The sequence below is a fragment of the Vanellus vanellus genome (assembly GCF_965231255.1).
Source record: "Vanellus vanellus genome assembly, chromosome: 2".
Taxonomy (NCBI): Eukaryota; Metazoa; Chordata; class Aves; order Charadriiformes; family Charadriidae; genus Vanellus; species Vanellus vanellus.
The window spans coordinates 53,090,260-53,104,003 of NC_138906.1; the positions used below are offsets into that span (position 1 = coordinate 53,090,260).

Consider the following 13,744-nt stretch of genomic DNA (forward strand, 5'->3'; position numbering starts at 1 on the left):
TGTTTCATCTTGAATCTTCTGATTTTAGAAATCTTTTTAACACGTTATGCAAATGCTAAATCTTTTTTAAAATTTTTAAAATGCAGGCAATATATGTTTTGAATTTTAAGTAATACCTACTACCAAAACAGACTTCTATTTCTTACTGGTAACAACCAAAGGTAACAAATGGTTTGAAGCCTGTTGTCACTTATTTTCGTGCCAAAAATATGAACATATATGTAGGAACAATCACAACCATCTTTTTCTGGAGAGGCAATGGAGGAAAACAATCCATACCGAGAATACTTACAAAGAAAGACAGCATTTTTGGCCTTAAATTGCAAAATTCTACTGTTTAAAGATTACCATGACATGAGAATATATGGAAGGTAAAAGGTATCCATTTCCTTGACCCTTAAGGAAAAAAAAACCCTCCTGCATGTCAAAAAGCTAGAAAGAATGCTAATAAAGAAGCAAGCTTACAAATAGAGCATATATTCAAACAGATATTTAAAAGTTTGCAAAGAAAAAGTTCAACAGTTCATTTCCTCTTCGTAGTTTAGATGTAAATATTCAGCCATTCACTTTTAATATTAGAAAGAGAATACAAAGCTATGTTTGTAGCTGCTGAGCTGTGAAGATGATGGCTAAAAATCAAACACATAGACCTAACCAGGTTCAGAACTACCCAGTATGATAATACTGAAATTTATGTGGACAAAAAAGGTTGGATGTTTAGCAGAATTGGTAACTGTCCCATCCACTGTCACAAGCAAAGCTACCCAGTTCACAGGGACCTGTGCTAAACGATTGTTCCAGTTCTGTTTTTTTTTCCCCATATTAAAAACTGTATATTCAAAGCACTGTTACTTACAGTGATTTAATAAAATTTCTAGAAATATGATATCATGATTTCACAAAATATGCACTTCAAAATGGCTCCTTCTTTCTGCCGGTTAATATTTTTATGCAGTTCTATTGCTTAGATGGTGAGAAAAGGCTGTCCAGACAACTTAGTGGCACATTTATTATAAGTAATAATATCATAAGAAGAGGCAGGGAATCATTTATGCAGAATACGTTAGTATCTTCACAATTTAAGTGAATATTCACATAGGTACCAAAAGCGTAATAGCAGAAATATGTATGCATATATTTATATACATATAAAGCTGTATTTTATTTAGCACAGGATGTTCCAATAGTAATGACGACACTTCAAGGGACTTTGGTTCATACTTTTTTTTCTTTTTTTAAAGGCTATGTTGGTGAAACAAAATGTCCAGGCTATTCTACTGAATCTGGCCAAGTGGTACTTTATCAGATTCCACAAAAGGGAAGCAATAGCAGTTTTCACATCTACCTTAAATAGTCCCTTTGATGTTTGGATGCAACAGATGATTCTGGATAGGATGGAGGTCTCACATTAAGTATGAATGGCAACCGTGTGAGACAGCGAATGACAGATGGATAGTTAGCTTGCGCCAACAGCATGAAACCAAGCAAAGGAGATTTCAAATAAGTAATACAGAAAATTTTCCAACAGTGAGTATAGCTGAATGTGTAAATAACTGCCAAAGGAAACAATGGTTTAAGTCAAAGTCACTGCAGGCAAACAGGAATAACTACACCAACGATTACCCAAAAGATCTGTTCATAGTTTTTAGCACTTCAATACTTCCAAATCAGTTCTTGCAAACATTCACTTGGCTCATCCCTTAACAGCATCTCCAAACCTTATTTTTATTCTTGTAACATGTTTAAATAACCAAGGTTTTGTTCGCTTTACTATCTGGAGACTAAATGTTCTCCATACAAACGTTCATTATTTCATAAAACCCTAAAGGCTGTGGTTACTATTTTTCCTGCTTCCCCCCCCCACCCCCCCCCCACCCCATCAGGAAACTGAAACAGTAACATTTGACATAGCACAATACAAGTAGTATAGCTAATAACCGAAACGAACAGATCTGCAAAGACAACTCAGGTGATACTAGTTCAGTCCCACTGCTTCCTAAGTATTAGCTAACAGACCTGATCAATGAATGGAAATAGCTCAGTTTGCAGCCATTCATGGAGCTATATCGTTACTCTTGCTACCTATTTGCCTCCAGTATACTAAGTATTTGCATGATTTTCTGCCATCTCCCAGTGATTTTTTTCAAGTATATCCTACACTTCAGAAGCGAATCATCTGGAATTTGAGAATTCTTACCATCAGATACACAACCACGTCAAAAAGATCCAGACATACAGTTTAGACACAGAAAATCAACACAGCTATACCAGAAAAACTCTGTGAACAAAGATATCACAGTATCACAGCATCACAGTATGCTAGGGATTGGAAGGGACCTCAAAAGATCATCTAGTCCAATCCCCCTGTCGGAGCAGGAACACCTAGATGAGGTTGCACAGGAAGGCGTCCAGGCGAGTTTTGAATGTCTCCAGAGAAGGAGACTCCACAACCTCCCTGGGCAGCCTGTTCCAGTGCTCTGTCACCCTCATTGAGAAGAAGTTTCTTCTCAAATTTAAGTGGAACCTCTTGTGTTCCAGCTTGAATCCATTACCCCTTGTCCTATCATTGGTTGCTACTGAGAAGAGCCTGGCTCCATCCTCATGACATTCCCCCTTTATCTATTTATAAACGCTAATAAGATCACCCCTCAGTCTCCTCTTCTCCAAACTAAAGAGACCCAGCTCCCTCAGTCTTTCCTCATAAGGGAGATGCTTTCCACTCATAGGATTTCAGTACCCGGCAGGCCTCATGCAGTTATCTTGAAAAGCGTAGCCAAAGACTATGCAATAGCGTTGCCATTGCCATTTTTGTAGGCATTCATCTGCCACAGGGTGGAGATTAAGGGAACTATTCATATGACAATGATCCTGCAGGAGCTTATTATGATCTTCACGAATCAGTAGTAAAATGTACTGTATTGTAGATGTCATAGCCTCCAGATGCCATGTATTTGCTGCCTGTCTCAAAAATTCATAAACGTGGACATGATGGAAGATATATGTCATGTGCCTTTGCTCTCTGTCTCCAAAAAATTATGAACAAAAAATCTGCCATCCGTTTTGACTTAACTGATTTGGTGAATATTTGCCTTTGGTTATATTGCTTTCTTCTCTGTGACTTGCTTTTTGATAAATGATGTCACTGCAAGTATAAAGACCCTATTCCCCTTTACAGTGTATGAAATAGATCATTTTAAAATAAAAGCTAAAACTCCGATTGACTAAAAAATGTTGTTTATGTTACATAGTAGTCTATTTGTTTTTTTCCAAGCTTGTCTTGCTCATGCAACTCCTCCATTAGCGTAGCCATTAAGCAAGTTATTTACCCAATTTTAATACTTTTTTAAATAAGACATAGCCAGTTTTGCCCTATGGAGAATGAAAAGCTTTTCTAAATTTAATGTCACCATTTATTCACAGATAAAAATACAAAGTTCATTATGAATCTTGGTGTAGGGTGAGGCCCTAATTCTTTTTTGGTGACTTCTATGAGCTTTTCTGCTAGAAGACAACCCCACAGATCTCATCTACGCAAAATACAATGGTGCAGTTTCAAAGAGAGACCAGATTTCAAACTGAAAACAAAACAAAACAAAATAGAAAGAAGAAGATTTGGTAATGCTATGAACTTCTCCAGGCAACAGATGCAAGCTCTCATCCCTCTCTGGAAATCACACCTCTTTTTTAACTTTAATTTGCTGGGCAAGGAAGAACATGGATTTCACCTCTGGTACAAAAAATTAAATGTGTCTTATACGCACACCCAAACAAAATAGGAATCAGAAAATATGGTAATTATTGACCCAACTTTTGAATAAGCAGTTCAATATGAGGAAGTTTTTTTCTTAATATTCTGAAACTCATGACCAGGTTGCAGTAATGCACAAGGAAAGAGCTTTTGTAGTCACTAAGTGTATGGCTTCCCAAGTAAACCTTGCTTGGACTGTGAGAAAATACCTGATTTTTATATCTGAAAATGTGCTGTCTAAAATATCTAAATAAATAATATATTCAATATGAATCTATAAACTGAAAAAATTATGATTGCGATATATTGGGCAGCCTTTTTATTTAGGTAATATTTCCAAAATTTGGGGCAGATTTGACTAGAAGCATGATTTGAAAATTACTGATTATCCAAATGGCCAATTCCTTCACTGACAGCAGGATTAATCTGCAAATCACACTGGTTAATGATAGTACTTATATGCAAATATATACACTTCTAATCATAAGGTTATAAACTTTGCCTCTGCCAAAGGACACGTCTACTTGGAACGATGTAGCATTATACACCTGGCTCCAAATGATGCATTTGAAGACAAGTGGAGAATTTGTACACATTTCTCTCTTGTTCCAGTAGCCATACCAAAGAGCTGCCTTCCTCTCTCTTAACAAAGTGAATTTTTAGCTTTTCTTCTCAAGTGCTCTGCTGCTATCTACTGATAGCATCTTGGGGACAGCCCAACTCCTGCATGTAAAAAGCACACTGTATTTTAGGAAGGTTTTTGAAAGAGAAGTCCCTATGCACATAAAAATGTAAAATATTATTACTGATCTTATAAAGAAAGAACCCCAACAATTATTGAAATCACTTCTAATACAAACAGACCAGCAATACTCTCTCAGTAGAATTACAAGGTTACGTTTGGCCACCTTAGTCCTTCTGTGAAGACACATTTTATCAGTATTTTCATAGTTCCATACAGTTTTTCCTTGGCAGATGCTTTTTATTCTCCTCCAAAATTCTGTCAAGCAAGCAACTTTTCACCAAATAACTGAAATAATTTTGTCAACAAGTTGTGTTTGAGTTCTTCTCACATTTTCTTTAAGCCTCTAAAAGCATCCTGTCATGTACCTACAGTATTTTGCCTATCCATTTCATAAAAAAAAAATACTACTTTTACCTGTAAATATTGCAGCAAATATCATGGGGTTTATTGTTTGATTCTACTACATTTTTTCTGTTAAAGGCAGTCATATTTCACAGTAAACTGGATGTTGGTTTCTTCTATCAAACACCTGAATTTGCATTTGATGTACCAGTAAGGAGGTAGACTTACAAGTATTTACCATTCTGCAAAATTAACTATGCTGTAATGTTTGATATACTTAAAATGGCACATAAAACACTTTATCAGTATGATAGTAAACACTTGTTTATTAAGAGCCATGTACTGAATAATCACAGTGGTACCTAAAACTTCAGAAGCTCAGTACCTCTTTGAGTAAGAATCAACTTTAGAATAACCCACAGTTCCTCAGATAACAGATACACTGTTGTCTTTCTACAAACCTATCTAACAACTATGCATGCTCTCAGCACAGCAGCACCAACACTACAGCAAGTTTGATTTGATTTCTCAAATAAGTTACTGCAGCTGCTGAGAAATTATCTGTGGTTTAATATACATTTTTAAAATAAAGCTTTAATTCATTTCATGGAAATAGGAAAAATAATACCAAAACTCAATTCTTCATGTTTTTTCTTGGTGCTAAATGAAAGTAGATAGCCTTTTAACTACCTATCCAAATCCAAATAACTACTGAAATCAGAAGGTGTTTTTCCTTTTTGCTAGTTAGGATGGCAAAGGGCTCCCATACGCCTTAAGTCACCCAGTGAAGTCAATGGACGAGACTTCCAGATGGGTGCTCCTTACCTTATTCTAACACCTTGTTATTGAAAGACAAATCTCAAATAGCTCCTTCCAGCTAAAGTCCCAACAAAGCCAGGGTACTGCGTAAAAATACATACTTAGAAATAGGACATTGGACATTTCATTTTCTGCAGGTTTGTAGACTTTCTTTAAGCACTGGCTGGATTGAATTCAAGGGCAGGCATTTAGAAACTACCCTTGCTTTTCTTAAAACATAATCAGTTCTGCTCTTAAATTCAAAAGCGTTTGTACTATTGCTCATCTGGATTTCAAAAGAAATTCTAAAGTCATATTCAAATACTAAAGGAAAAACCTCTGAAAAACATGTCACATATTCAGACAATCTGAGCAACTTTGATAGAATTCTTATTGATTTGCTTTAATTTTATCTCTAGCACCAGGTAATGAATTATATCCTGTTTCCCAGTTGTTCCCCTCAAGATCCAATATGATATTTGCCTGAATACTATCTTTTCCTCAACTTTCCTGTTCAAGCTTATATAATAGTCAGTCATTTACAGAAGAAGCCATGAAGATCAAAAGGAGCAACTTCAAAGCACTATCATGAATTCCGATGTTGCATCTTCCAGAGAAGAACAAAATAAAAACTCAGAGTTAGGGTTACAATAAATATTTCATGAAGCCCTGGGCAATATAACGAGCGATCCTGGAACATCTTAATCTATCTAAGCAAAAAGCACTTGAGATTCAGATTTAATCTGAGATCCAAAGACAGATTCTTTAGGGGAGGTGGGGGGGCAATCATGGAAAAACTTACAATAGGAGCAGCCGTAAACTTCAATTCTTAACCCAATTTGGCCCTCTCCATTCCAGTCCAAAGGAACTATCCGTACATAGCGAGCAATAACTGGATGTTGTAAATCATGCCGGACCACACTATCAGAGTTTGTATTTCCAGGAAATGCCTAAGGGAAAGAAGAAGAAAAATAAAATTATTGTATTACAACTATCTTACATGCTATAAAAGCTCTGTTCTGAAGGAAAACATCAGGCAGTGAAATCCTCTGAGTGTCCAGGTTACAATGAAGTTTGGTTTAAATGCTTCTGTGATAGTGACCAAACGAATAGTTGATTTACAAAGTTTCACAAGAATACCAGAACAGTAGCATTGAGACCTCTTTGTCCACAACAGATAAATTGAAATCATGGAACAGCTGCTGCTAGGTGAGAAAGTAATCCAAGTTTCATCACTAATCTGTTACTTAGTTATTAATGTGTTAATAAAAGCGTCCAACCCAGAGTGGTTGTTCTGGGAAAGATACCCATCCTCTATCAGCAAGATTACACACACCAGTCATTTTCCTATAAATATGAAGACTGAAATAACTTGCTTCCCACAATACACAGGGACTCTTTCAATTTATCAAATTTCTAAGAATTTAAACATCTTCCTTTTGATGGATTACCTGCTGGAAAGTGAGCGTCCAGTTTCTTTCCAAACCATAGCTGTCATGCACAGCACAGCCTACTTTTGGTTAATAAAACTTTGGAGGTCAGGAAAGGACACAAGACCTCTCAAGGGAGTTTGGAAAAGCCATGAATAGCACTTGGTTTGTACCTACTGGTAAAATATTTCATAGCATCAAGCCTTAAAGTAAACAATACTCATTAGCTAACATAATAGAAGGGTTTTTTGCCTTGTCATTTTATGGACAACCCATGCATTCACTGAGGGCAGATGTTAAAGATTATGATTTAGTCATTCTTGATGTTTTCAGAGGAATTTTCACACCTTTTCATAGGTAATGTTCAATAAAAATGTGTCTTGTAACAGTGAACATAATAGTCATAAATGAACAGAGAAAAGATGAGCCATTACTAGAGACCCTAGGAAACTAAGAAATTTCTGTGCATCCTTATAAAAAAGACATTTTTACTACATAGAAAAAAAAAAACAACAAAAAGCAAACAGTAGCAGTATCTACACAGTTGCCATCTGAATAAATCCATACAAAGCCCTATAATAAATACACAGTGGAATGACACAGAAAGAAAGAAATGGTTTGGCTGTAAGTAGTACTACTGCAAAATAGTCATCAAAAAATTTGAAAGAGCCAAAATTTAAGTTGGCCTTTTGCATACATAATAAAAATAGCAATACATAATTACATGCCCAGATACTACTTATTTCAAAAGGACATCTTAGATGAATAATTATTTTCTGCAGTGCACAGTAGATCTAGGTGGTAGTAAATGTAATGAAGATCCACAGAATCCCTTCCTTGGCAGACTCCAAAAATTATGACGTGTATTAATGGTTACATTCACCTTATTTTTTTTTGTACTGCAGCTTAATGTGCTAAATGATGATGATGGCACTCCTCGCTTCATAGCTGAACTTGTAAGATACTTCAATTAATGTCTATGAAGCACTTACATATTTGACTGGTAAGGGTTTATAAGGAAATTAACAGTTCTGTCTTCTGACCTGAACAGAAGACAATAAACATCAAAGGAAATCATACACTAAAGACAAAAAAAATCCTATTGAACAACTGTCTATTCTCTTAGTCTGTTCTAAGAATCACAGAACTTCCTGGAGAGAATAAAGAATTTGATCCTTTAAAAATATGTATTTTAGCGAGCATGCAAGGTAGTGCTCCATATTTCAAGATGAATTTCTGTTTGGGCACGTCTTAATTTTGTGATGCTCAGCATAATCTTATGAAAACTCTCTTAATGTAGGGTTTTACTGCGTTTTTACTTGTTTTGTTTTGGGTTTTGTTTGTTTGTTTGTTTGTTTAATTTGCTAGAAATATTAGGGGCAAAGGAAGCTGAATACAGGAGGGCATGATATTTTCTATATAATTTGATGAAATGACTGATGAAAAACGATTATCAAAATCAGAATGATCTTCTGTAGCTCTCCAAACTTTGTGCCCTAACTTGTGCTTTACCAGTCTTTTGTCAGAAAGACTTAGGGCCAATACCAGAAGGAGTTTAATATTTTGAGGGTTTCTATTTGTATATGATCCAGTAGCACCTGCTGAATGCATAAACACAGTCAATACAGAATAGGGCAGTCTGTCATTAGTCTCCCCGATTATTAAAATACATTCCATTTAGTCTCCAGCAGAACAATACCTTTTAAATACAGCCTTCATTTAGATAAATGTGGTACAGTAATACACGCTCTGTGGATAGCAAACACCAGGCCAAAATCCTTGCAAGGGTGAAAAATCAATTTAAAGGAACTTGTGAATTATGTACTATAGCTGTAAAATCTCCTGTCCTGACTGAAAATTGTACACGGACTCAGAAAAGCAGGTTCTCATTAAAAATTAAGTTTATACAATTTTCAAAGCCATATGTTTGCTAAGGTTAATAAACAGTTTAATAAAATTTAGAAGCATAATTTAGACCCACACCTCTAATAGGGAGTGAATCTCTGGGAAAAAAAACAAAAAAAAAGAAATGTACAATAAGAAACTCCCTTACAAAAGTATTTTTCAGTAAGAGGTGGAAATGCCTGTATAAATTAAACAAGTTTTTCAGACTATTATCTCATGAACTCACTTAAGTATTACTGCCAGTTGTGTGCTTTTCATGGGTAATGTGGTTTTTATTTAACCCAAACTGAGAAAATGACCAAAATGACTCACTTTTTTATAAAACAGGTAGCACTCTCACCAGTCCAGCTCCAAAAACTGTCTACAAGTCATTTCTCTTCTTCTATTGGATACCAAATTGTGTAAACTGCTTTATGTTTCTGCTCATATTGCAATGAAAAGATTGGGAGTGTTGTGAGTTACAACCATTCTTCTCAAAGGCAGTGCTCCATGGGACAGCAAAGTAATAAGAATGAAGAAAGGTAGGAAAATATGCCCCCAAATCTTTCCTAAACACTGTTTTGGAACATATGTGGAACTAAGAGTTTTTCTACTGGCTTCCTTAAGACTAAAATTTGTTCAGCTCCAAATATTTTTCCAAAATTACAAGGGCAGGTTTATAGGACAGATAATACACTTTAATAGGCCAACTAATTAAGCTTAAAAAAAAAAAAAAAGCTTTTGGCACAGGAGGTTTCTTTATCAAAAGCAGCAGCAAAAAGAAGCTGTACGATCTTTGAAATTCACTTTGGCCTTATCAATACGCTTCAGCCACACTACTGTACATAAAGACACTGTAGAAACATTCAGTATAATTTTCTTTGCATAAACAAAAAATCTGCAAGAAATAAAGGCAAGGTTTTGGAAAATTTGGAAGAAAAGTTAGGGAAAGTTAAGATTCAGGCTCAACTTTGTTTCCTATATTTACAGTACAATGATATTCTAATCAATAATTATAAATGTTAAAGTTAAGTTATAATTTCATCATAGTATTGTAGTAAAGCACAGTAGTAAAGTAACATACAGCTTAACAGTATTATTAAAGTAAAACTGACAAAAAATGGGTTTAGTTTCCTGCAAAAGGACAGTTTCGCAATACCATTCAGTACTCAACTTCATGGATACAGCAAGTGCATTACAAAATCTCATTTTGGGAAAATGCTTTGATCACCTTTTAGAATAAAGGATTAAAAAGAAATTCTCAGCATTAAAAATCTATCTCTGAAGGAAGGAGGTTTGAGACTGAATGAAATGTTATTAAGTGAACAAAAGTGGAGGTTTTCATATTTTAATCAAAGGGGATAAGAATGAAAGAACATTGGTCAGACACTCAACCAAATGAAGAAAAAGATGTATGCAATCTTTCAATTCTAAGTGAAGCAGAGAAAAATAACTGCAATTCACCCCCCAAAATCATCACATGTATACCAGAAAACCTAACTTGCTTAAGGGGAGAACTAATTCTTCACCTGATTTAATTCAGGTGAAGAATTCTCCATCCAAATTGAATGATTTGGTGACGAGTGATAGGACAAGAGGAAACGGGTTCAAGTTATGTCAGGGCAGGTTTAGATTGGATATTAGGAAGCATTTTTTCACTGAAAGGGTTATTAAACATTGGAATAGGCTGCCCAGAGAGGTGGTGGATTCACCATCCCTGGAGGTGTTTAAGAAAAGAGTAGATGAGGTGCTTAGGGACATGGTTTAGAAGTGGTGGTGTTTTTATCAGGGTAGGTTAATGGTTGGACTTGATGATCTTAAAGGTCCCTTCCAACCTCACTAATTCTATGATTCTATGATTCTATGATTTATTCAGAGACAAGTATTAAAATCACTTCAATGTATGCTCCTGATATAAAAATAGGGCAGTGCATGGAACAGTAGGATGACATTTCTTTTCCAGTTAAAAAAGGAAGACCTATTTTTTTTTCATAACTTTCTTTAATTACTAGTAATTTTTTTTTCATTACTTTAATTATATACTTACCTATATACTTCTCGACATTTATATTTTGCTATTGGCATTTTAAGCAAAGGAGGGAATAATTTATGGGTCTGAATTTATGAAAAAAATCTAGGCTTCTAGCTGTATTTTGACACAGCAATACTGAAAATACTACAGAGTCTATATTCCATGGAGTTATAGGTCTATAAATGGCTCTCAAAATCAGAAACAGGATTTGCATATAAAAGCCACATTAATAAAAGTGTGGTATTATAAAATATGGAAACATCCACAGACAGATAAAAGATATCTGTGGGAAACATAACTGGGTTTTCTTTGAGGATTCCAAGGTGAATTAAGCATGGAGCTGGCTAAACCTTTAAATTTTTATTTTATAGAAAATCCCCAAATTCTAAAACAAAGATTTAAAAAAAAAAAAAATAGAAGGATTACAAACTTGAGAGGTTGATAGCTTTGGTTATGGCTGTCAGACCTCTGCCTGTACAGCAAAGAAAAACTGGAAAACTTTGTTCTTCACTTGAGTTCTCAAGACTTTGCACCATGGAGAAGAGCAGGGCAGGCTGGGTGCTGGGAGCTCTCAGCCAGCAGTGCTGTGGAAGGATGTTCGGCATAGCAGAGGGCCCTGGAAAACTCACATCATGTACTGGTTCTGCACAAGCTGACTGAAATCCATAGCAGATGGATTAACTTCATGAGAAAAATGAATCAAGCTCTAAGTACCTCATTGCTGCTGAAATATTTTTCTGCTGGGTACCTATGAAAAACCAGCCCAAATATATGATGTAAACTGAAATAAAAGTACTGGGTAAAGGAAAATGTTATGAGATTAACCTCAAGGAGGAAGGGGGTGGGGGAAGAGGAAGAAACAAAAGCTGGTAGGAAAACCGGTTGCAGAAGAAAAGAAAAATAGCAAATAGAAAAAAAAATTGAGTGTGGCAGAAAGCAACAAATTCAGGTTTGGTCAATTTTAGCTCAGTTTTGACATGTTCCTGTATTTTCATGTCCTAGTGCTGGGTGGAGTAAGAATAGGTAATAAGAAGTGTTAATCTTTCACCTGAAGAACCATTTCTTAATCCTTTCTACTGAACAGCACAATCACTGAAGCTTACATACTCTACTCTTTCCTTAAAAACAAAAAAAAACCCAAATCAAACATGTTCATGGCAAAACTACATTTCTGTAGAATCCTTCATAATCACTTCACACACTAATGGAACTAAATAGAAAAACAGTATCTGAATGCAATTAAAAGCTATAGCATTCCCCTTAACACATATGATGAAACCCTCAAATGAAACCTTCAACAGGTGCTGAATCTCATCTTTGAGACTCACAGTTATAAAACAATCAGAGCTCCGAAGAGCTCGGGATTAACAACATGTGGATAAAGTAAACATTATAGTGCTGCTCACACATACTTGATTCTACTATCAGTGATATCAGTAAATTCCCAATTTCAGTAGAGTTATACACATCCTTCCCTCAGCCACACATCTCTGTGAAGCAAGTTACCTATGTTGAGTGTAGTACCACTGATTTCTTAAAAACTACTCACATACTCAAAGCAAGGAACGTCTAGTAACAGGCTTTTAATGTAACTGAATACACATCTTTTTTATGCTCGAAGTATTTCCTAGCATTTTTTAAACAGACCCTTAATTCTGATCACATTAATCCCTTAAATTTACTGTAGACAGTAAATTATCCATGGCCCAGCAATGTGCCCTTGTCGCCAAAAAGGCCAAAAAGGCCAATGGAATCCTGGGCTGCATAGGGAAGAGTGTGGCCAGTAGGTCGAGGGAGGTCATTCTCCCCCTCTACTCGGCACTGGTGAGGCCACAACTGGAATACTGTGTCCAGTTTTGGGCTTCCCAGTTCAAGAGGGACAGGGAACTGCTGGAGCGAGTCCAGCGAAGGGCAACTAAGATGATTAAGGGCTTGGAGCATCTCCCTTATGAGGAAAGGCTGAGAGAGCTGGGACTCTTTAGCCTGGAGAAGAGACGGCTGAGGGGAGACCTTATTATGGCATACAAGTATGTAAAGGGTGGGTTGAAGGAGGATGGAGCCAGGCTCTTTTCATTGGTTCCAAGTGACAGGACGGGGGATAATGGGCACAAGTTAGAACACAGGAAGTTCCGTTCAAATACACGGAAACAGTTCTTTACGGTGAGGGTGACAGAGCACTGGCACAGGCTGCCCAGGGAGGTTGTGGAGTCCCCTTCCCTGGAGATTTTCAAGACCCGCCTGGATGCAGTCCTGAGTAATGTGCTCTGGGCAATCCTGCTTTAGCAGGAGAGTTGGACTAGATGATCTCTAGAGGTCCCTTCCAACTCTGATAATTCTGTGATTCTGTGATTCTGTGAAATTCTCTACTGATTCCTAGGGGCTTACTTTCAGGTTCAAATTCTGTCTTTGCATTCTAAAGACATATTCTAACCACATATAACCACATATAATTAGATGTATAATATCATTCAATTATCACTACCTTCAAAGAATAATACCAAAAGCTGTATTTGCTGCCTTTTACCCTTTCACATCTCCAAACAAAACTAAATGATTCAGCAACATAACATTATTGGTTTTTATAACAAATTATGCTAACATTTTATAGCCTGCTTAACCATTGCTATACTTAAAAAGAACTTCATGTCATTTACAGGAACATTTAGGTTTTTATTGTATAAGGGATAATTCCATTTTCTGTTCACAGATTACTCCTACGGGTTTCAGTTTTGTACACTGATTCCTCAAAATGTTTTTAAAACTTG

The 13,744-nt window shown here is 36.0% G+C and overlaps 1 protein-coding gene across 1 annotated transcript in view; it reads right to left on the minus strand.

Moving 5' to 3' along the window:
• CNTNAP2 (contactin associated protein 2) overlaps positions 1 to 13,744 on the minus strand; it is a gene marked incomplete at both ends in the record, with an annotated part of 1,160,915 nt that overhangs the window by 646,452 nt on the left and 500,719 nt on the right. Inside the window, one exon of the mRNA XM_082479539.1 lies at positions 6,436 to 6,583. Within this exon, the coding sequence (XP_082335665.1) occupies positions 6,436 to 6,583 (148 nt within the window). The remainder of the gene's footprint in view (positions 1 to 6,435; positions 6,584 to 13,744) is intronic.